This window comes from Electrophorus electricus, chromosome 3 (genome assembly GCF_013358815.1).
Source record: "Electrophorus electricus isolate fEleEle1 chromosome 3, fEleEle1.pri, whole genome shotgun sequence".
Classification (NCBI taxonomy): Eukaryota; Metazoa; Chordata; class Actinopteri; order Gymnotiformes; family Gymnotidae; genus Electrophorus; species Electrophorus electricus.
The window spans coordinates 17330368-17352151 of record NC_049537.1 but is presented as its reverse complement, the minus strand read 5'-3'; the positions used below and the strand labels follow the sequence as shown (position 1 = coordinate 17352151).

General features: G+C 36.7%; 1 protein-coding gene and 1 long non-coding RNA gene across 3 annotated transcripts; one reads left to right on the top strand and one right to left on the bottom strand.

Annotated features, from left to right (window-relative positions):
• Positions 1-805: 805 nt before the first annotated feature.
• LOC118241078 lies at positions 806-5050 on the bottom strand. Its single transcript, XR_004775847.1, has 3 exons — positions 4961-5050; positions 2797-2862; positions 806-2283 (listed from the first exon to the last, which is right to left on the bottom strand). It is a non-coding gene; the product is annotated as an uncharacterized LOC118241078 (long non-coding RNA).
• Positions 5051-5166: 116 nt separating this feature from the next.
• ccndbp1 (cyclin D-type binding-protein 1) lies at positions 5167-21536 on the top strand. 2 transcript variants are annotated; one of them, XM_035524764.1, is made up of 11 exons: positions 5168-5356; positions 7970-8029; positions 8137-8216; positions 8314-8395; positions 12326-12422; positions 13929-14002; positions 14905-14981; positions 15080-15333; positions 17348-17408; positions 19730-19776; positions 20391-21536. In XM_035524764.1, exons 1-11 carry the CDS (start codon positions 5272-5274, stop codon positions 20497-20499), a joined length of 1026 nt encoding a protein of 341 aa, XP_035380657.1. In that variant the 5' UTR covers positions 5168-5271; the 3' UTR covers positions 20500-21536. The 2 variants fall into 2 exon arrangements, with proteins under 2 accessions (XP_035380658.1, XP_035380657.1); XM_035524765.1 differs by lacking the exon at positions 7970-8029 and having other exon boundaries at positions 5167-5356.
• Positions 21537-21784: the final 248 nt, after the last annotated feature.

Here is a 21784-nt window from a genome sequence, read left to right as displayed (position 1 = left end):
ATTACAATTTTGTTGCCCACTCTCAAAGGGTATGGGTGTAAGGTGGACAAATGTCTCAAACAAGGCAGCAGCTCTGGCTTTGAAGGGAATTCTCTTCTAAGCAGAGGTAGAACAGAGGGAATATTTTCTAGTTCCACAGAAATATGGTGTGTTTAGACTTGCGTAGGCTAAACAAGTTCTTGAAACAATTGCTCTTTCAGATGCTATACACAGGCGATGCGCTTTCAGCCAAAGTAGCATGCAAGTGGTTTGAAGGAAGCAAATTTCCATGTTCCTGTTGCCTTGGAGCATAGATGTTTCCTGTGACTCACCGTCCAAGTCAAACCACGCCAGTTTATAGTTTCTCCTTTTTTGGGCTTTTGCTTCCTCTTTTTCACTCGATGCATGCATGCTGCTCTAATACCACTTCTCACCACAGGTATGACAATATCCCCCATACTTAGATTACAGGTTCCTGTGTGCTTTGTGCTATGACATAGAAATATCAGACACACAAACACTGCTTAAACACATTTGAGCTTTAGAGCTGGGTGTGGACTAGGAGAAAAGCAAGCTTGCTCTCCCACAGACAACATATTTATTTATTAACTTTATTGGATGGTCATATTCACACTGATGCACTTTGGTAAGAATTACTAGTCAGAGTATATGAAACCATGGAGAAGTGCAGATTATCTTACCAGTGGTGTTTTTCTGGGCATGATTCCATCGATCATGGAGGTTAATTTGATCAGCAGTGTGACACTGAACAAACAGGCAGGACACAAGTACTCAGAAGAGTGATGTTTATTAAGGGCAAATCAAGTATCGTAATTAGAGGTTTACGCACAAGACAAGCAAATAAAAAAGCAGGCAAAAACACAGAACTGGGAGTCAGAACACAAGCATAGTGCAGCAAACACAGAGTCAAACATAGCACAAAGATCAGGAATAAAAACCAGAAACACATGGTTTAAATAGACAGATACTAATAGGAGACACCTGGGGCAGATTACACAGGGGCGGGACAACAAAGCAGACACAGGTGGATGGCATGGCTAAGGTGGGGCACAAAACCAAAACAAGCAGAAAGCATTTGACTAGACAAGAAACCAAAACAAAAGAATGCATGGCAGGGTGTTGCCATGGAAACCACGATGCCAGAGGAGGGGAAACCATGAGACAGTGTGGACAGTAAAAAGGTAATCAAAATCTGGATCCAAATAGTGGAAACTAATATAAAATAATTATAAAATTGATATTTATATTAAAATTTATATAGCACTGTTTGAGTTTTGGAAGTACTGAAGATGGTTGATCAATTTAGCAGAGAGACCATAAAAAAGAGAGTTACAGTAACTGATATGGAAAAATTAAAGCGTCAACATTCTGGTATCATTAAACTTGAGCTGACCTAACATCATCAACATCAATCGTTAGGTTTGAGATACCAGAAAGTGGAGATTTAAGCCCTATTAGTAAAACTTCAGTTTTATCAGATTTAGGTTTAAATTAATTATTGTGCAAACAGAATTTTAGATCTGTGATACAGGAAATCAATATAAATCTGAATGTTGTCAGCATAACAATGGAATTGAAACAATGGATTGTGTATGATCGAAATTAATTGTTGTCTATTATTAAAATATGACCGTAACCAATTAAGAGCTAAACCAGTTTAGAAATTAGTATGTAATGGCTTACAGTATCAAAAGAACCAATAATGTTGAGGACTCGGACATCAGCTGAAAAGATCAGATCATTTGCAACTCTTAAGAGAGCAGACTCAATACTATGCAGAATGTGAATATGAAAGGGTTCAACCAGATAATTTTGAAATTGACATAAAAAACTACTTTATCATCACAAACTACATCTAAAGAACTAACAAAAACGTAAGTACCATTAATGTTTTTCTTTTCCATCATGGCCGCTTCCATTCTCCTTCAATGCGCTAAGTGCAACATGTTTAGTTATTCTTTATCCATGGTTATTGATAGTGCAGTGATACTGTAATGTAGTGAGAAATAGTGTTGTGAGAAATTATGTTCTACATGCTGGTCTAGTGCTAGAAGTGCACGTCCAGACCTTGGAAAGTGTTAGACCTATCGAAGAACTATAAGTACAAGCTCTGGATGCCTTAGGGGAAGTTAGCAAGCCCTCAACTACAGCCCTTGCAGTGGGGTGAATGGGTGATGTTACGGCGAAATAGCCGAGCTTCAACTTGCCCACAGGAGCACGACACATCCCCAATTTGCATGTCCAACAGGTTTGCCCCACTCAGCGAGTCACCCATTGAGAAGCCTGTTGAAAGAGCTCTGGTTATAGGAGACTCCATTTTGCGACACATGAAATTAGCTAGGCCTTCAGGGACACTAGCAGCAGTAGTTAGCTGTATACCAGGGGCCAGGGTGCCAGATATTGCAGGTAATCTTAAGGTTTAAGCAAGCATAGGTTCTCTAAGATAGTTATTCACGTAGTCGCTAACGATATACACCTCCGTAAATGAGAGACCACTAAAAATAATATTGAAAAGGTGTGTCCATTAGCGAAGGCGCTGTCTGATGCTGTAGCATGCTCTTGTCTTATCCCAATGCGGCATGGCAATATAACGTAGTCTGTGATCTTTGTTGAACTGCTGGATGTCCAAGTGGTGCTCACAAAACAATGTGGGTTTATGGCAGGATGGTATCTATCCTACTAAGGAGATTGCGATTCTCCTTTCCTGTAACATAAGCCATAGTCTTATGACAGACCTAATTAATCTATGACAATCCAGAGAAGAGGCCAGGTAACAGACAAAGAGGCTAAACGAACCGTATGTTGGTTGCTACGTGACGTCAACTGAGGTTCATCATATTGGCACTGTGTGTGTTCCCCAAGCTAAGCAGAAATACAGAAAAAAAAAAAAGAAAAACATGTCTTAATAACATAATTAGTATTAAAGTAACTGATTCACAGAACACTGCATGCACCTTTTATCTAAAGCTTTTATCTTGAGCCTCAACCCATCTTAGCAGCCATGGCTACACCCACCACCTCCTGATGTCCCCAGCTGTAGCCCACCACACCTCTACTCTAGCCAACCACTTCTCTATTGCCCAGTATTCCACTGTGATGTTGCTCTGCTCAAGAATAAAAAAATCTGGGACAAAACATTTGTGCACCTTTTGATCCACCTCCACTCCATCCAACTATTTCTCTGTTGCCCTTAATGGATGTTCTCTTGCGAGATGTCATGATGTTATTGAGCCTCAACCCATCTCAGCTGCCATGGCTACACCCACCACCCCCTGATGTCCCCGACTGTAGCCCACCACACCTCCACCCTAGCCAACTACTTCTCCATTGCCCTTAATGGACATTCTCTTGAGGGATACGTTTCGGACACATGCACACCATTGGGCAAAGACTAGGACCTCTAGGAAATTGGACTAGACTTAATTGCATGTTTTTTTCATTTTTTACTTATTTTTCTCTTAAAATTATTATTATTGTGCTGACCAACCAGAGGAGGATAGGTTCCTCTCAAGGTTTCTTCCTCATGCTCTAGGGAGTCTTTCTTTGCCACTGTTGCCCTTGGCTTGGACTTGAACTTTGGGCTTGGACTTGGAGATTTGTAAAGCTGCTTTGTGACAGCATGAGATGTAAAATGTGCTATATAATTAAATAAGATTTGATTTGATTTGAAATATTTTTTTAAATAGACCTGCTAAAAAAAGCTAAAAAGTGCCATATAAATAAATTCTGATAATTTGTTGATAGAAAAGTTTAAAGATGTAAGCTTACAACTGCTTCCATTACTTTGGCTAGGTAAGGGAGATGGGGAAATGGCTCTTTAATTGTCCACTAAGGAGGGATCTAAGTTTTTTTAGGTATGGGCAAAACAACATTTCTGACAAAGGGAGGGACAAAACTTAATGAAAAAAAAAACATAAGCAAAAGAAGTAGAAATAGCAGAGGAAACAATTTAAGAAGAGCAGTTGGAGCTGCATTAAGCTGCATTAGTAATGACCTAGAGACAGGAAGTGGATGACAGGATTGTGAGGAACAGTATCCTGGGAAAGAAAAGAATTAGTTACCATTCGCAATTGCTGAGGGAGGTTGGAGAAGTTTATTTATGGTGTTAAAGATATTTTTGGCCTTATGACTAGCACCATTTATGATCTTAAAATAGTAAAAAGAACAGGCACTATTTAGAGCATTCTTGTACTTAAAGACTTGCTCAATGAAAAGTAAAAAATGAACAGCGAGGCCAGTTTTCTTGAAGAAACACTCAAGACGGCTAACTTTGGTTTTCATAGCTCTGAGCTCAGGGGTGAACCATGAAGAGGAGCAAGTAGAATGGAGCTGTCTAGCCCTGACATTCAGAAACTGCTCTATTCACCTATTTCACATGATAACATAGTTACCCTAGTTTGTTCATTTAAAATCTGATAGTTGTAAACTTCATTGTAGGTGTTCCAACAGGCGAAACACTGTATTCCTCTGTATTGATGTTAGTTGTTGGACTCATTGCAATTACTATCGCAGTCTTTAATTTGTATTTACGTAAAGATTTGCATTTATGTAAATCTTGCATGAGGCCATTGCATATGCAGAAATGCAACACAGAAGATAGTCAGTGAGTGTGAAAGATAGAGCAATAATATTATTAATAAAAACAATAATATTATAATAGTACTTTTTGAACATTTTCATAAAACTTTACTACAATAATACTGATATCCTATATCCAATAAACAAAGCAAATAGGTCAAAATCCAAGTGGCAGTCCTATAACACATGGAAACTGAGAGCAAGTAGCAAAGAAATGTCCTGAAGCAAGCAAATTAATCCACACACACACACACACAAAACAAACCAAAGCAAACCCCTAAGCAAACATTCAGTAGCACAGCGCCCAGATACTGCAATACTTCGTAAGGACCAAACTGTAGGAAAATCATAAGAAGGGGTTCAGGTATGAGTGATATCTGACCTCCAGTGACCAGGCAGGGCATTGCAGACTCTTGAGGGAGACCTCTGATGACCATGTGGCCTGACAGAAGAGTTTTGAAATATGTTTTTGTTGAGATTTTATGCTGTAAAGACATGTTTTCCTCCACGAGGGGCGTGGTTTTCCCTCCGATGACGCGATGCGGTCTGTCGGTGTAAGAGCATATGGGAAAGACCTCTTTTTTTTTTTTTGCTCGTCCCACCATAAACACGTTCAACGGAAACGAAACTAATTACTCCTGTTCCACCTCTACCTAGTTAGCGTTACTCTTAGTTTCTTGTGATAAAGGTATCATGAGTGATAATTCGTGCGCAGATGTTTTGGTTCCTTTACGAAATCTGAGTAATGCGATCAAATGTATTCGAGAACGAATGAAAGGTAAGTTAAGAAAGCAATGCTTCCTTGATTTTTTTGGTAGCTAGCTAGGTTGAGATACTTAGGTTAGTTAACTTTGAGACCCGAATAGCCAACTAGACTTCTATAATTTCACTTATCTTGCCAGCTAGTTAGCCTAGCTAACCCTATCTGGCTGTTTTAATCAGCAAGATTGGAAATGAACTATCTTGATACGAACGGCTAAGCTAACCAGCGCCAGCTAGCTCGCAAACTAATTACAGTTTATGTTTTTATTAAATGGGTGAGATACCATGCATCTGTACTGACTGATACTAATAGCTAAATCAGATGCTGTTGATGACTACATGTGTGTGACGTCTTCTGACCTTCTGGATTTGGTAGATAGAGAATTAAGATGATAACGCATGGCATGGCCTTATTGCTAGGTTTTCGAACCTAACTAGCTAGCTAGCTGGATAACCTAGCTAGATTGCTAGTTATCAGATAATCCAGATATCATATAATCTATCTATCAGATAATCCATCATAATTTAAGACTGCTGTAAAGTTGGCTCAGAATTCGATATTTGCCAGATTCAACCATGGATAACCAAGGTTATTAAACATATGAACATGTACAGGCTAAAACGGTTTAACACAGTATTACTTGTTTGTTAAATCGTTCCCACATAATGCCTTTCAATGTTGATTAAAAATGAGAAGACTTGGATGTAACTCACAAGTATCCATATGATGTCACTTGCAGTACAGTAGGCAACATACCATAACAAATCCATGCAGAATATGGAGAGAAAATGTGATAATACACAGGTAGGCAGAATGACAGACTGCAATGACAAATGTCTTGGAAAAAAAATAACTCAGAATGTAGATAATGTTTTTGTGTCTATCACCAAACTTAAAAGTATTTGTGTGTACAGATCAGAACACTGTTAATTACCACTTTGGGGGTTAACCAACCTTTTATGATGCTATACCTTTTTAAAGTCACCACACAGCTTGATCCAACTTGATCCAACAATGTGAATGTGCCTTTAGCCCAGTTCAGATGGGATTAAATTTACAAAGGGTAGTATTATATTTTTCCTAATTTTTTCTATCGCTTTATATCTGGCTATTTTAATGTTTCCTCTCTCCTTTTCTGAAATAATTGCAGGCTGAATTACTTTTTTATTTCTTTTTTTGTTTGTTTTTAACCTAACTGACCTCATTTAAAATGGCAGGGGTTCTGACCTGACCCCTATCTGAACCCATTCTATATGATATTAGCCTAAAAAAACCTGATGACAATGGCAACACTTTTTATTAATTACATTTATATGAAAGCCTTGTAAACAGAATAACTAGTTAGGTTAAGTAACTACATGATCTATATCATCAGTCCATAGAAAATTATTTCCACCTTTTATTAAAACTTTTTACGGAGGACATAAAATGCAGTTTCAACTTGTTTCAAGTTCTCAGGTCAGACCTGAATTGATTTATGGTATTACACTGCACTCTTGTGGTTGATGGCTCATATAAAATTGAAACCAGCGCAAATGAGTGGAGTAAGTTAGCGTTTCTTCTAGTGTTGAGCAGGTTTTCCCATTGACTGGAGTGCAGTCTGGAATTGCCCCTTTTTTCCTCACATTGTGAACCAGGCATGCATTAACTGTTCTCCAAGCAACAATTTGCTATCTAGCCCAGTAGCCTGTTTCATGCAAGTAGGAGCTATTCATCAACTGAGATTTCCAAAATATTACATGGCAGAGCCTTGTAACACATTACCATATACTGCTTCATTAAAATTAATTTTCAATTCTAAAAGTCAAATGCAAATTATAGGATGATGAAAATAGATAAATAGTTAAATGCAAGACAAATGTTTGTGTATTTTGTCTTGAAAACAAATACACATGCAGTTTTGCACAAGCATATTTCCTGCAAAGTGACATACTTATGAGGAAAAAGAATGGACTGGAGAGGAATATTTTTAATAAAATAAAAACAAAACAATAAAAGTTCCTGTGGGCTGATGAACAAAAGCATTGGTTACAGGAAGATTAACTTTGCTGAATCTTGATTTTTCATGCTGATGGAAAGACTGGAGTATGGTGAAAACCGCAAAATCACATGACGGCAACCATGTCATGTTTCAACGCTATAGGTGTTAGTGGTGTAATCTTTTTACTTTAATTATTTGTTTGTTTATTTATTCATCTTACACATCAGGTCTTTTAATTAAAGAGGAGCAATGTTTGAATTCATTGACTGTGTATGGCCCAACATCCTTGTAGGCTGCATTTCACATCTTGTAGAACCATTGGACAATGCATTTTCAGGGGCTGAGATGCAATACTTGTAATGTGCCCAAAATGTTTAGTGCACCAACTATATTAGGTATCACAGCAGCAGTATCACATTCAAATAAACTAACTGGAAATTTAATTTGACCTCAGACTTTATTGCTGAATTTGAGAAGATCAAAAAGAAGTTATTTCTTTAAATGTGAATAGATTTTAAATGGGAAATATGTTCAATGTTGTTTTTGGTCTTATAAGTGATAAGAATGGATGATGGACAAAATATTAAGAAAAGTGACCTCCACAATCCCAGCTAATTTTACCTTTCACATTTTTGTTGTCCGTTCAGATGGAGAATCAAATGAATCAAATGGGGACTTTAACTTGACAAACTTTTGGGAGACACTGAGTTGAGTGGTTTAATGTTAAAATTCCTTAATTTAGCTTTATTTTACTGTCATTTGTGCTTGCAAAATTTGCTAAATAATCTCAGATTTTTTTTGTCCTACTCTATAGCTCAGGCAGCGAAAGCCACCTCACAAGAAGCAACCAAACTTAGTGTAGCCTTCTCCAAACCCCCACTACCTTCAAAGCTTGTGAGTCAAAATTCTGCCATTTAATACTACTTTTTTTTGATGTTCTTAAGTATTAAGTCTTAATGTTCTTAATAATGCATGTCTGTTCTTATCGTAGGACTCTGCAAGGCTAGCTGAGTCCATTCAGAAAAGATTACTGGCACTATCCACCATTTATTATTGGTTTCCAAAGAGTCAAGGCAAGTGGATTTCATCCATCTTCACTTTGTGTATTGCTGAGTGTCCTTGGCATTGTTGTGTCTTCCATCATTGTTTATCTGCAATATACAGGAAAGCAACTAAAGCTTGCTAGCTACAAATTACTGACATTTGATTGCTGCTTAATACTTCTATCTTAATAAATTGCTTCTACCTTACATTACAAGTAAAATCATGATCACATTATCCTCTGTGATGCAATGTTGCGATGCTGAGGCAAAGTATGAGCTGGGTTTTATTTGCATGAGGAATAAAATTAAACTTACTAACAATGTTGCAAAATAAAGAAATAAGTAACAAATATAGGCATTGAAATATATATTACAATCAACAACCAACAACAAGGACAAAAGAACATGGGGATTTTATACACAGACTAACAAAGCAGTAGACAAGGCACATGAAGGATGAATAGAGAAATGAACAAAGCAAAAAGCACATGGCTCTGGGCACCATGGAAACAAAAGACAATGCAGTATTTGTGGCAGAGAAGCACCAACTGACCATGACAATGATGTGAAGGGTGGACTGGACAGGGTACTGGACAATGGGTCAGATGGGAACTGTTCAGAAAGCCAAATGACGAGAGGAACAGGAAACTGGAATGGAGGCTGCAAGATAGACTGGTCAGGGGATCGCACAGCAGGCTGAACCAGGGACTGGAGGACAAAGGACAAAGAAGCAAATGGCAGAGCATAACGTGAGGCAGCTAGTTAGCTGTTTGACAGGGCAGTGGACAAGTCTGGACATACAGCTGGCCGGTCCAGAGGTCATGGGGATGTTGCTGCATTGGCTTGAAAGCAGGGTGCTGTGGTGTTTTCAGCAGAGACAGGGCACAGCAAACATGGCATACTCTGGGAGGAGTGCAGAGCAAGAGCACATTCCTGGGAGCAGGGTGCCACAACAGTGGCCTCCTATGGAGGGGGAAAAAAACAGACCAGACAAAGTCGGTCAACTTTATTTATATAGCACTTTTTACAACAGCTGTTGTCACAAAGCAGCTTTACACATGTCCGAGTCCAAGCCCCAGTGAGCAAGCCAAGGGTGACGGTGGCAAGGGAAAACCCCCTAGAGAATGAGGAAGAACCGTTGAGAGGAACCAAGACTCAAATGGGGGACCCCCATCCTTTGGCCGACAATGGATGCTACAATGGCAACAATATAAACAAAGAGCAAAATAAGTAGTGAGAGAAAAGAATGATAAAAAAATAAGGAAATGAGCAATGACTGTCTATTCTGGGTTTCTACAAGTCCTAGTCTGGTTTCAATGGTGTACGTGAGTGCGAAACCCATCTTGCATGAGAACATTTATCAAGAGCAATGGAGAAATAGTTAGCTGGGGTGGAGGTATGGTGGGCTACATCAGGGGGACATAAGAAGGTGGTGGGAGGAGCCATGGCAGCTGAGATGGGTTGAGGCTCAGTAACATCATGAGTAGGTGTACCTCAGCAGAAAGAGAGAATAGATTATTAGTAAGAAGGTGTGTAAATTAGGGAACAATAATTTGCAAAGATGGACTCTGGCAAATCTAGTTATGGCAGGATAGCTAAAAGTATAGAGCCAGAAGGAAACAGGCATGAGGGCTCCCTGGAACATCAGCACTCTCAGTCAGTAAACTTGAGTGATAAAGAGGAAGTGACAGCATCTTAACATCCCAGTTTATCATAACTAAATGCCCATGGACCCCCAGATCTACACCTTTACCTAAGATGAGAAGTATTTAATAAAATGCCTGTCTTAAGCCTAGCCTTAAATATAGAGACTGTGTCTGAGTTTCATACATATATAGGAAGGTTGTTCCATAGTGTGGGAGCTTTATAGGAAAAGGCTCTGCTCCAAGATTGTCATGGTCTTGATACTAATAACGAGCCAGCATTTTTTTATCTGAGTTTATCTGGCGGGTCATAATGGTCTAGAAGTTTGCTGAGGTACTGTGGGGCAAGACCGTTCAGTGCTTTGTAGATCATTAGAAGTATTTTATAAGCAATACAAAATTTTACTGGAAGCCAACATAATGTAGCTAAGATAGGAATAATGTGTTCAAACTTTCGTGTTCTAGTAAGAACTCTGGCCGTTGCCTTTTGAACTAGCTAGAAGTTGTTTAGGACGGATAGTAAGGCATTACAGTAGTCCAATCTTGAAGTGATAAATGCATGGACTGGCTGTTCAGCATTATGTGTGGAGAGTATGTTTCTAATCTTTGCAATGTTCCTGAAGGTGAGAAAGGCAGTCGTAGAAATATTATTTACATGAGCTTTGGATGAAAGACTGGAAACCATATTAACTCCAAGATGTTTAACTGTTAGATAAGATGTGATTGGGAGACCATCGAGGTTTTATTATGTAATTAGCGAGCAAAGTCCTAGCTGTCTATGGGCCTAATAGAAGCGCTTCTGATTTGTCAGGATTACGTGAGAGAATATTTATGAACATCCAGTGTCTCACATCCTTTACAAATTCCTCAATAATACTAAGATGATGCATGTCCTCTGGTTTGGCTGAGACATATAACTGAGTATCATCAGCATAGCAGTGGAAACTAGCACAGTTTTTACATATAATATTACTTAGAGGTAGCATTTATAAAGGAAAAATGCAGAGGCTGTAGAACAGTTCCTTGGGGGACATCATGGCTAACCTTGGAGAATACTGAAAAGTCTCTATTTATGTTAACAAACTGGTAGCAAAGGCTGCACTGAGGTCAAGCAATATAAGGAAAGAGACATAACCCTGGTCAGAAGCTCACAACAGGTCATTAACTAGATTAATCAGCACTGTCTCTGTACTATAATGAGGCCTAAACCCTAACTGAAAAACTTTGTGTATCTGGTTCTGATTCAGGTATGAGCTTAGCTGCTGAGTACAGCCTTTTCTAGGATCTTGGAAATAAATTGAAGGTTTGAGATCGGCCTGTAGTTTGACAGCTGACATGGATCAAGGTTTAATTTTTTGATAAAAAGTCTGATTAGTGCTAATTTGAACGATTTGTGTACATAGCCAATGTTCAAGGAGGAGATTATTAAATTTAGCAAAGGTTCAATTACTTTAGATAGGATTTCCTTAAAGTGTGTGGGCAGCAAATCTAGTAAGCAGGTGGAAGATTTTGAGAGATCAGACATGTTAGTTCAGGCTCTTGGATAGGAGTAAAGGATTCTCTTTTAGTGTCTTTTGGTTTGGTTATTATGATCTCTAAGTAACTGCCCCATGTCACATTAATTCCGTGAATGTTATCTAATGTGCTTAATTTTGTAATTGAAAAAAAATCATGAACTCGCTACTATGTGGTGGTGTAATCGGAGCTTTTAGTGTCAATTTTATTCCAAGTTGGCTGTGCAATTGTACAAATTTTTTTTTTAAATCTTAGATAATTTTTATTTTCTATTAGGGTTGAGAGATAAGATGCTCGAGGAGTAATAAGTGCCTTCCATGCGAGCTGGTAGACTACAAGTTTAGTGTGTCGCCATTTACATTTAGTCTTTTGAGTGTTCTGTTTTCAATTGCAAATGTGATTATACCAAAGTACAATTTTTTTAAGTGGATCTTGTCAGCTGTAGTAGCTGACTTATTTAGCAAGACCTAGGGAATTAACATTTATCTTATGAATAAGTACAACGTTTTACAGTGTTACCATTACCCACTTACTAACACTTCATAATGAGTGAGTTTCTATTTGTTGCATGGAAAATCACTGACAAAGTACCAGGTTATTAGTATTGCTCAAGACACCATTATAATAAGTAGTCAGCTGAATAACAATGTCCTAGGAATATAAAGAACAATAACTTTGATATTTAGCTAAATATTTTAAAACTTCAGAGTAATGTTATTCTGCTAATTCTGTTGGACTCAGAAGGTGTATTGTTTTAGTAATTGTTGGCTAGGGATTAATGGATTTACTCTGTTTTCTCTAGGTATTACCTTACGTAAACCAATCAGAGAAGCAACAGTTCAAGTTTTGGATGGGGTGGTTCAGCTGCTGGATATACTACTGGTCTCTCCTTTACAGAGGTATTTGTGGCCCTGCTCTTTTCTTAATGTGTATTATTCATATTTTGGTATTATTCTGATAGTGTTTTTATATTGGTTTTCATATTCTTAATATCACAATCTTGATTTTAATATGACTTTTTAAGATGTCAGAAGAAGAAAACAAATGTCAATGATAAAGCTTTTAAAAAGGTATTTTTAAAAGGTATTGGATGTAATTCATATTTTTGATTCTGGAATAATGTTTAAACAATTAAAAATGTTAACATATATTTAATTTTAAATTTTAATATTTCCTCTCTTGCTCCTCTGATAACTGTAAAACATGAACAAATAAATTAGTACATTCACATTTACAAATCTGAAAGGTCTGACTATTGTATAAAAGTAATAAACTCAAAATAAACTGATAACCAGTCTAGCATTGTATAGTTTATCAAGATGTATTACTTTTCTTTTGTTGCTGATGTATATGCTTCTCACAGCCAGATAACTTTTCATCCTTACCCTGTATCATGCTGATTTTAATTTACTTGAAAGTCATTTTTAAAATGATAATTAAAAATTATAATCATGAAAAAGATTTAAAAGTGTATATTAGATTTTAGTTAAAATTATTAATCATAGAGCTTAAAATATCATTCTCATCTAGTCCTAGCAGTTGTACCACCTAACATACTGGTTGTACCACCAGACGTCATATATATGCAATTTTTAATTTGAATAAAAATATAACATTGGATTTACATTGGTTGTACCACCTGACCTGGAAAGTGTATCACCCTACCTAAGAGTTTAAATTAGCTATTTTTATCATTATTTCAGTGAGACCTAGACACCTTTTGATTCCACCATAAAGTTCACCATTACCGCTTCATAATAAAAGTCTGATATTTACAGCTGTACCACCCCAACATTTGCGAATATACAAATTGCTGGACAAAAGTTTAATCAGTTATCTCGACTGCCTTAAAACTATATCTTAATTTGGTTCATGTGAAAGATTGTAAAAATAAAATCATGCCATATTTATTTTTTATTTTGAATTTATCATTAAAATGGCATTTTAAGAAAACTTGTGTGTGTTCAATTTGCACAGATGGTTGTGCTGTCTGACAGGTTGGGGGTTTGAGTTTCCAAAACACAATAATATACTGAAATCTAAACTCTACTGGACATGCCATGTATCTGTGCATTTCATAAGTGACCTTTTTAAAAAAAAAATATATATATATATATATATATTATTCAAACTTCTTCCATCTTGGTGTTTTCAGACATAAAAAGAACTTGTCCTAGTTCAAAAAGTATAAATCTATGACTGAATTTGTTAAAATTAGTTACATGCCATTACAGATTAATTGGTTGGGATTTTTGTTTGTTTGTTTTTTTTGTTTTGTTTTTTAAAAATTTAATTTGGCAGGGAACACAGTAAAGGTTATGAAGCCTAAGGGAGATGGTCCGATACCAAAGAAAATGAGGTTTCTGATTAAGATCTTAAATAAGATCTTTTTTCCCTTTTTCTAGTATATCACAGGAACAGCTGATGTCTACAGGTGGTGTCTGGGCTTCATGTGACCAGTTTGATCACCTACCAAAAGGTAAGCTTCAGTTTAATAACAGTGCTGTGGACACATTAGGTTTTAGTTTAACTTTAGAGGGAGATATATTGCAGAGGTCTCTGACATGATCGTAATGATTATAGTTTAATTTGGATGAGAATAGCTGCTCACGGAGTGATCACTTTATTACTCCATACTTATTCTATAACAGCCAGATAGGTTACCATCTCTCTTACAGTACTATTTTATGCTCAAGTTAAATGACTGACTATACTGGATAACATCAGTTACTCCATCTCCACTCATCCACTGCTGGATTAAAGCTATGCTATTAATCTCGGGTTTAGACTTGTGCTTTTGTTATTGTAGCTAATATATAACTCCCAGAAAATATTCTTTTTTATTATTGTAGTATTACAGCATGCGTTTCATGTCACTGTTATGTTTTAAGAAATGGTCTCTTATAAAGAATTCTCAGACAACTAGGTACAAATTAAATTCCTCATAAATTTCTTCAAAACCGCTAATAGTATTCAGAAAGCTTTAAAAAGCTTTTAATTTGTAACCATCACCAAAGCCTTAAGAAAGTTTTCTCTGGTCAGAACACAAGTACTCATTTTAGACTTTTGGATAAATAGTCTTGTATTATCAAATTTTTATATATATATATATATATATATATATATATATATACACACACTATATTCATGCTCAAGCTTGAACTCACAGCTTTAACTTAGCGTGGCAGTGTTCTTTTGATCATTTAAAATGATCAAAAAAAAAAAGATATGTAATAAATAAATAAATAGTTTGAAAACATGACAAACTATGGGTGCGTTTTATGGATGCCTAGGAATATTTTTATGAAATAAAAGCATTTGATTACTTTATTTACCTACTTTCTTTATAGAATTGCCTGAGTTTATGTCAATGTTTAACAGATAATCGTGCTGCAGTGCTGGACATGGTGGCTTCATATATTGCAATGGTAAAAGATGCTCGAGAGGAGATGGAACAGGTGAGGTACTCAAATGGTATATTGTTAAGTTATTATTATTCTATTATACATATTTTGTATTTGAAATAAAATGTAAAAAAAATTGTTTGTTTTTATAGGCACTATCTGAGAGCCAGGACCCTTTCAGTGATGTCTTGGATAATGATGAGATTGATGCCCGTGGCAACCAGGACACATATTGGTCCCAGACTGACCGGCAGCTCATCTCCAAATGTATGGGCCTCATTAAGGCAGCTGGAGCATGCCTGCGAAAATTTTCCAATGCTGTTCATAAGAATGGGAAAGTAGATACTCCTGAAAACATTGCTCAATTGGATGATCTTGCTGATTCTTCAAGAGAAATTAGCCCAAGGTAAGTCAACCTGAGTTTCTCAACATCAGCTATTAATATTAATGTCAAATCTTAAAAGTACTCTGTGAATGTTTGGTGACATAAGTAACCCAAGGTAGCTGTAGTCAAATTTGTTGTTAACACTCCAGATTAAAAACAAATGAGCCTTGCTTAGTGATTTTTGCCACTTGCTCTGTATAATACATTACATGATCTTTTATAAAGAACAACAAAACTGCTAGAAATCCATGTTGTCTTTATATTACTTTTGATTATAGTTTCAAGTTCTATACTTTGCAGAACCCATATTCTGGAACATATCAATATGCTTTGGCAATAATGATGGAAAATGAATACATGAATTCAAAGTCTGAAAATATGTACTTGTCTATCTTGAAATCAAAAGTGCATTTTAAGCTTTAGCTGTTAAATATAGGGACTGGAATTGTTTTCCTGGATATCTAACAGAATGCTTCCTAGTTCAAATAAAGAGGGTGGATGGAGGGAGCATGGTAAGCTTGTATTCGTGAAATAAATAAAGAATGGCAGTGAACTAGAAATTTCTCAGGAGGAATTGCACAATTTGGAATATTGCTGAATTATAAACTGAATTATGGTGACCATTGGTGTTGGAATATAACAACATATACGCATGTAAATATAAATTGATGGTCAGAAATAATTTTAATGGAGTTCTAGAATGCTCTTCTTGGAACGGTATTTGTGTAGTCAACAGACCAGCCAGGTTATTGAATGGCTAGAAAAATATGTTTGAAAGACTGATCACAAAAGAAACCATGAGATTTAAAATATAGTGAGAGCAGTGTATAAAACAGATTTTGTTGTGACTGGCGTAAGGGGGGAAAATTGGTTTGTTTTTTTTTGTTTTTTAGCAGGCGCATTGTCCATAAGCACTGCGAATGAATGGGAGGATGTTGATTTCCCGTTCACCTAATCAATTAAGATGTCTGAAGGTTACATCATTAGCAAAATGTATAAAAGAGAAACAAAAACACACTTTCCCTGTACTTTCACTCAGTGGCCACTTTTAGACACAGTTGTCTTATTAGGTACATTTAATAGGGGTACAGTTTCAGACTGTACCATGCAGATGATTACAGTGCACAGTCGGTCAGCCACCTTATTTCTTGTTCATCAGTGATCACTTTTATGGTTGTATATATTTATTTATGAGTGCCATTACTCTTAAAAAATTAAGTGACCCTAAAGGATGAATTTGAATTATGCACTTTTATGATTTTATATCTGATTTATTTGACTGACTCAAGTGCCTTGTATTGGGTTTGTTGATTTCCAAATGGAAACCAGGGATCCAAAAGGTAAACATCCTTTTTTTTCTGTTTACCATAGATTATGGAAAAGTATAATACATTATGCAGATCCACACTGTGGTCATCACAAACCAATTTTGCACTGAGAAGCCATTTACCAAAGACACATGAAACACATTTTAAATTCGATTCAATTTGATTCCTATGTGGATTTCAGTAGGTGATTTGTGGAACTGTGTTTTAGTTAAAATGGGAATTGTTCCTCAAGAAAGATGGCTAATTCACACAGCAGTGGTTCATAGTATGGCGTAGGAATTCAAGCTTGCTGTTTAACTACTCTCCATGGGACAAATCTGCTTACCAAATGGCTAGCATAGACTGTGCAGTTATGTCAAAATGTGTCTGGTTGTTTCAGCTTGCCTTCTAATTTTCCCTAATTGTGTGTTGCATATCAGTGCAATGTTGTATATCAGTGAATGTCTACATTTGGAAAGTTTCACTGTTATTACTTTTCGTTCTATATTCTGTGTAACATTACTGGTTCTCCGCTTAGTAGCAGCCTCCTCTCAATACACCCAATTGCAACATATTAAAAATCTGCAAAAACCTGTGGAAGGTATATGGAAAGTGACAAGCTTGATGTTCACTCTATGTTACCAATCCATCTGGACAGTTTGTACCATTACTTGTAATGCCAACTTGAATTCATTCAGGATTTTGTATGCTTGTTTGTTTTTCTCCAGTGTTGATGACTTGGTCCTGAGTCTTTATCCACCTGTAGACTACACTGCTGTGGACCAGATTGTAAGCCACTTAAATGGTCAAATTATTTATATTTCTACTCAAATGTAATGGCCTTTTCAGAGGTTACCATTTTAGTTAATGATGAGAGGTAAAAAACTTTTGTCTTTGAATGTTCATGTATGTCCACAAAAATTAGTCCTCTTGTAAAACGTAAGATGTTTAGAACTGTTGGATCGACTTACATACAGAACAAGCTATCTTGGTCACTTCTTTAAAAGTATTTTCATCATTTAGGCAATGTGTATCCCAATATTTATTAACTGTAATTTCCTTTCTTTGACATATTTCTGTTAGATAATAAATGCTTTGCCCTGCAAGTCTTTTTATCCCCACATTTGTACAAGTTTAATGTTCTCAGGACTTGCATACCTGCAGATGTGGCAGATACACTATATTGCCAAAAGTATTCACTCACCCATCCAAATAATTAAATTCAGGTGTTCCAATTACTTCCATGGCCACAGGAGTATAAAACCAACCATCTGGGCATGCAGACAGCTTCTACAAACATTTGATGAAAGAATGGGTTGCTGTCACGAGCTCAGTGAATTCCAGCATGATACCGTGATAGGATGCCACCTGTGCAACTAGTCCAGTCGTGAAATTTCCTCGCTACTGAATATTCCACAGTCGACTGTCAGTGGTATTATAACAAAGTGGAAGCAATTGGGAACGACAGCAACTCAGTGGTAGGCCATTTAAAATGACAGAGCGGGGTCAGCGGAAGCTGAGGCGCATAGTGCACAGAGATCGCCAACTTTCAATTGCTACAGACCTCCAAACTTCATGTGGTCTTCAGATTAGCTCAAGAACAGTGCATAGAGAACTTAATGGAATGGGTTTCCAATGGGTGGCCGAGCAGCTGCATCTAAGCCTTACATCACCAAGCGCAATGCAAATCATTGGATGCACTGCTGTAAAGCATGCCACCACTGGACTTTAGAGCAGTGGAGACATGTTCTCTGCAGTAAGAAATCATGTTTCTCTGTCTGGCAATCTGATGGATGAGTCTGGGTTTGGTAGTTGCCAGAATGGTACTTCTCTGACTGCATTGTGCCAAGTGTAAAGTTTGGTGGAGGTGGGATTATGGTGTGGGGTTCAGGAGTTGGGCTCTGCCTCTTAGTTCCAGTGAAAGGAACTGTTATTTCTTCAGCATACCAAGAGATTTTGGACAATTTCATGCTTCCAGCTTTGTGGGAATAGTTTGGGGATGACCCCTTCCTGTTCCAACATGACTGTGCACCAGGGCACAAAGCAAGGTCCATAAAGACATAGATGAGCGACTTTGGTGTGGAAGAACTTGACTGGCTTGCACAGCGTCCTGACCTCAACTCGATAGAACACCTTTGGGATGAATTAGGCCTTCTCAACCAATATCGGTGTCTGACCTCAAAAATGCATTTCTGGAAGAATGGTCAAAAATTCCCATAAACACACTACTAAACCTTGTGGAAAGCCTTCCCAGAAGAGTTGAAGATATTATAGCTGCAAAGGGTGGGCCTACATAATATTAAACCTTATGGATTAAGATTTGGATGTCACTCAAGTTCAAATGCGTGCAAAGGCTGACGAGCAAATACTTTTGGCAATATAGTGTATATGGCAAGTAATTGCACATGTACTGTTCACCTGAATCATGGTTCTCACAATGCTAATTACAGATCACTTCAAAGTCAACCTCTGGAGTTCATACCCATGATTTCCAGGTTCTCAAAATTTCAAAAAACATTGCATTGTTAACTGGGTAAAGTTTATTTAAGCAAAATGTATTTAGCACAGTGAGACATACATGGACTTAAAAATATGCTGCTGCTCCTTCTTTGTTTTGTCTCAACACACTATGATGGTGCACTACAGGCCACATCCTGCATGATTGGCTCAGGGTCTTCTTATTTATATATCAATCTTGCATTCATAATTTCTGTTTGAATCACTGAGAATAGCAAACTAGCCATTTTCTCTGAATATCGAGCAAACAATTAAGGTCTTCCAGCTGCACAGTGTAGTGTACCAGGTAGAGGTTGGCATTTCAGTGCTAGCTTGGGGAGTAGAACACTGACTCTGTTCTAGCAGGGCCACACATCTTTGCACTGTTTAGCTTGGCAGTATATTTACAGTGCTAATTTGCAGTTCTACTGTAAGAGAGTATGCTGTGTGCAAATTGACTGCCACTTCTCATCAGTGTATGTGCTCTATCTGTAAAGCATGACTGAGTTTGAGAAAGGCGCTATATAAATGTAACTAATAATAATTATTAATAATGAATACTGAGGCATTTTAATGAATTTGTCATTTTAATGATTTTGTCACTGATATTGCAGGCAGGTAAATTGGCATTCACATTAAAGAAATCACTTCAGATCATCAGGTAAGAGACAATGAACTACTATCAGTTGGATTTTCATCATTTGCGAACTAGAAAATTGGTGGCTTGGTCATTCTACAAAACACTCTTAGAATTTGCTAATTACTATCTCTAAAGGGTCTAATTCTAAATGTGCATTATTTTATAAATGAACATTCAAATTTTATAGTAAACACACAAATACCTGTTAGCACCTTAAATTTTTATTTTGCTCATGTGATTTAAAATATGCTCAGTCAAGTAAGTGGATATTTTGGAATGTTGGGATTTGTTGGAATTTGGAATTGACAGGCAGTTTGAAAAATCAAATAAAATCAATGCACTTTATTTACAATATGTAGATTAACATGCATATTCTGACGAGATCAATGCTTCAAATGTTGGGGAAAGGGGAGGACCAGGGCATCCTCATAAATCTAAAAAGCACTAATATCTGTCGAATACGTATGACTTATTCATTTACTTATTAATTTCCTTCACAATGATTCCACACTCCGTGTGTGTTTGCTCTTTGATGTGTGACATTGCACTTCCCCATACACTATTACTAATAGTAATAATGAATTTGCATATAAATTTATATATATATATATATATATTTTCCTTTTATGTTCCAGGTCATGTCATTTTTGTTTAGAAGCAGATATGTCATGGGTGCGGTTTTTAGAAGGAGCTGTGGATCATAACCTGCAAGAAGTTAAATTGCTGTCTCATGGCTCCAGCTAATAGCAAAAGGAGAAAGAGACCTATATTGTGTGTGTGTGTGTGTGTGTGTGTATGTAATTTGGCAATGTCTAGATGTATAAAATGTATAACTGAATGCAGTGTTTCCTAATTGTGCACACATTTTACTAAACAGAGTATCACATTTTTGCAAATCCAAATTAAATCTCTTGGTGATGGTTTTTGGAAGTCTCGTGTTAAAACAGCTATGATGTGTATGTTTGAGCAAAAATGTAAACTTTTTTAATCAGCCCATCAGACTGGTACATTAGATTAGCCTGCATGTGCACATTTATGTGTTCTTGATATCTTAACCATTTATGGTCCTGTTATCAACCCTGATGCATGAATCAAGCCCAGCCCAATGTTCTGTAATCACAGAACAATTTGTATAACTGCTTGGCCACTAACACACCATTCTACTCAGCTGGGTATAAAATCTGCAGGAGTGTCAGAAACGTAAGGACCACAGAATAAGATGGTTTGAATTTCTGGTACCACTTTACAATAAGACTAAACTTTATAAAGGTTTCATAATTTTATTACTGTTTATTAATACAATAGTTAGCAGTTATATTTAAATAAAGAAACAAAAGGGATCAGTGGCCTGTTGACATTTAGTTCATGAATTTAATAAGTTTGCTTGTGGCTTTTTGTATGCTATTTCCTGCCCTCCCTCCCACAGTCTCTCATATAATGATCTGGAGCAGCCTTATTCTCACAATTTAAACACAAAATGGCTTGTAGGCAAAATGGAAGATTCTATCAGAAGAATAGTTTGGCAAAAAATTAATTGTATTTACACAATTTTTCTTTTACCCCAAGTAATGTTTGTTGATTTTGCTTATTTAGTGTCATACTAGACACTTTGAGGTTGACCAGCTTACATGTCAAATATAAAGACTTTTGAGTATATACATGGTCAACTACTCTGAGATAATTGGCTCTCAACATTACGGTTTCCCAGCATAGCGTACACTGCTAACCCAGATACAATTGTAATTTTAGGTTTATGTAATAAATGCACCTATTTGAAATGATTTACTATGTTAGGCTATTTGTTTGTAATCTGTGTGTTATTCTCTTTCTATGTGGCTCAGTGCTGTTTTGTTGTGCTATGTATGTGGTATCCATTCTTGATTAGCCAACTTTTCTGTGGAGAAAAAAAAAAGAAACTAACAATCTTGCTTGAGCTAGATTTGTGACCCTTTCTTGCAATTGGAACATTGATATACATTTATGTATATTTTTCACCATTATCAATCCTGAACAGTCCTGAACATTTCTT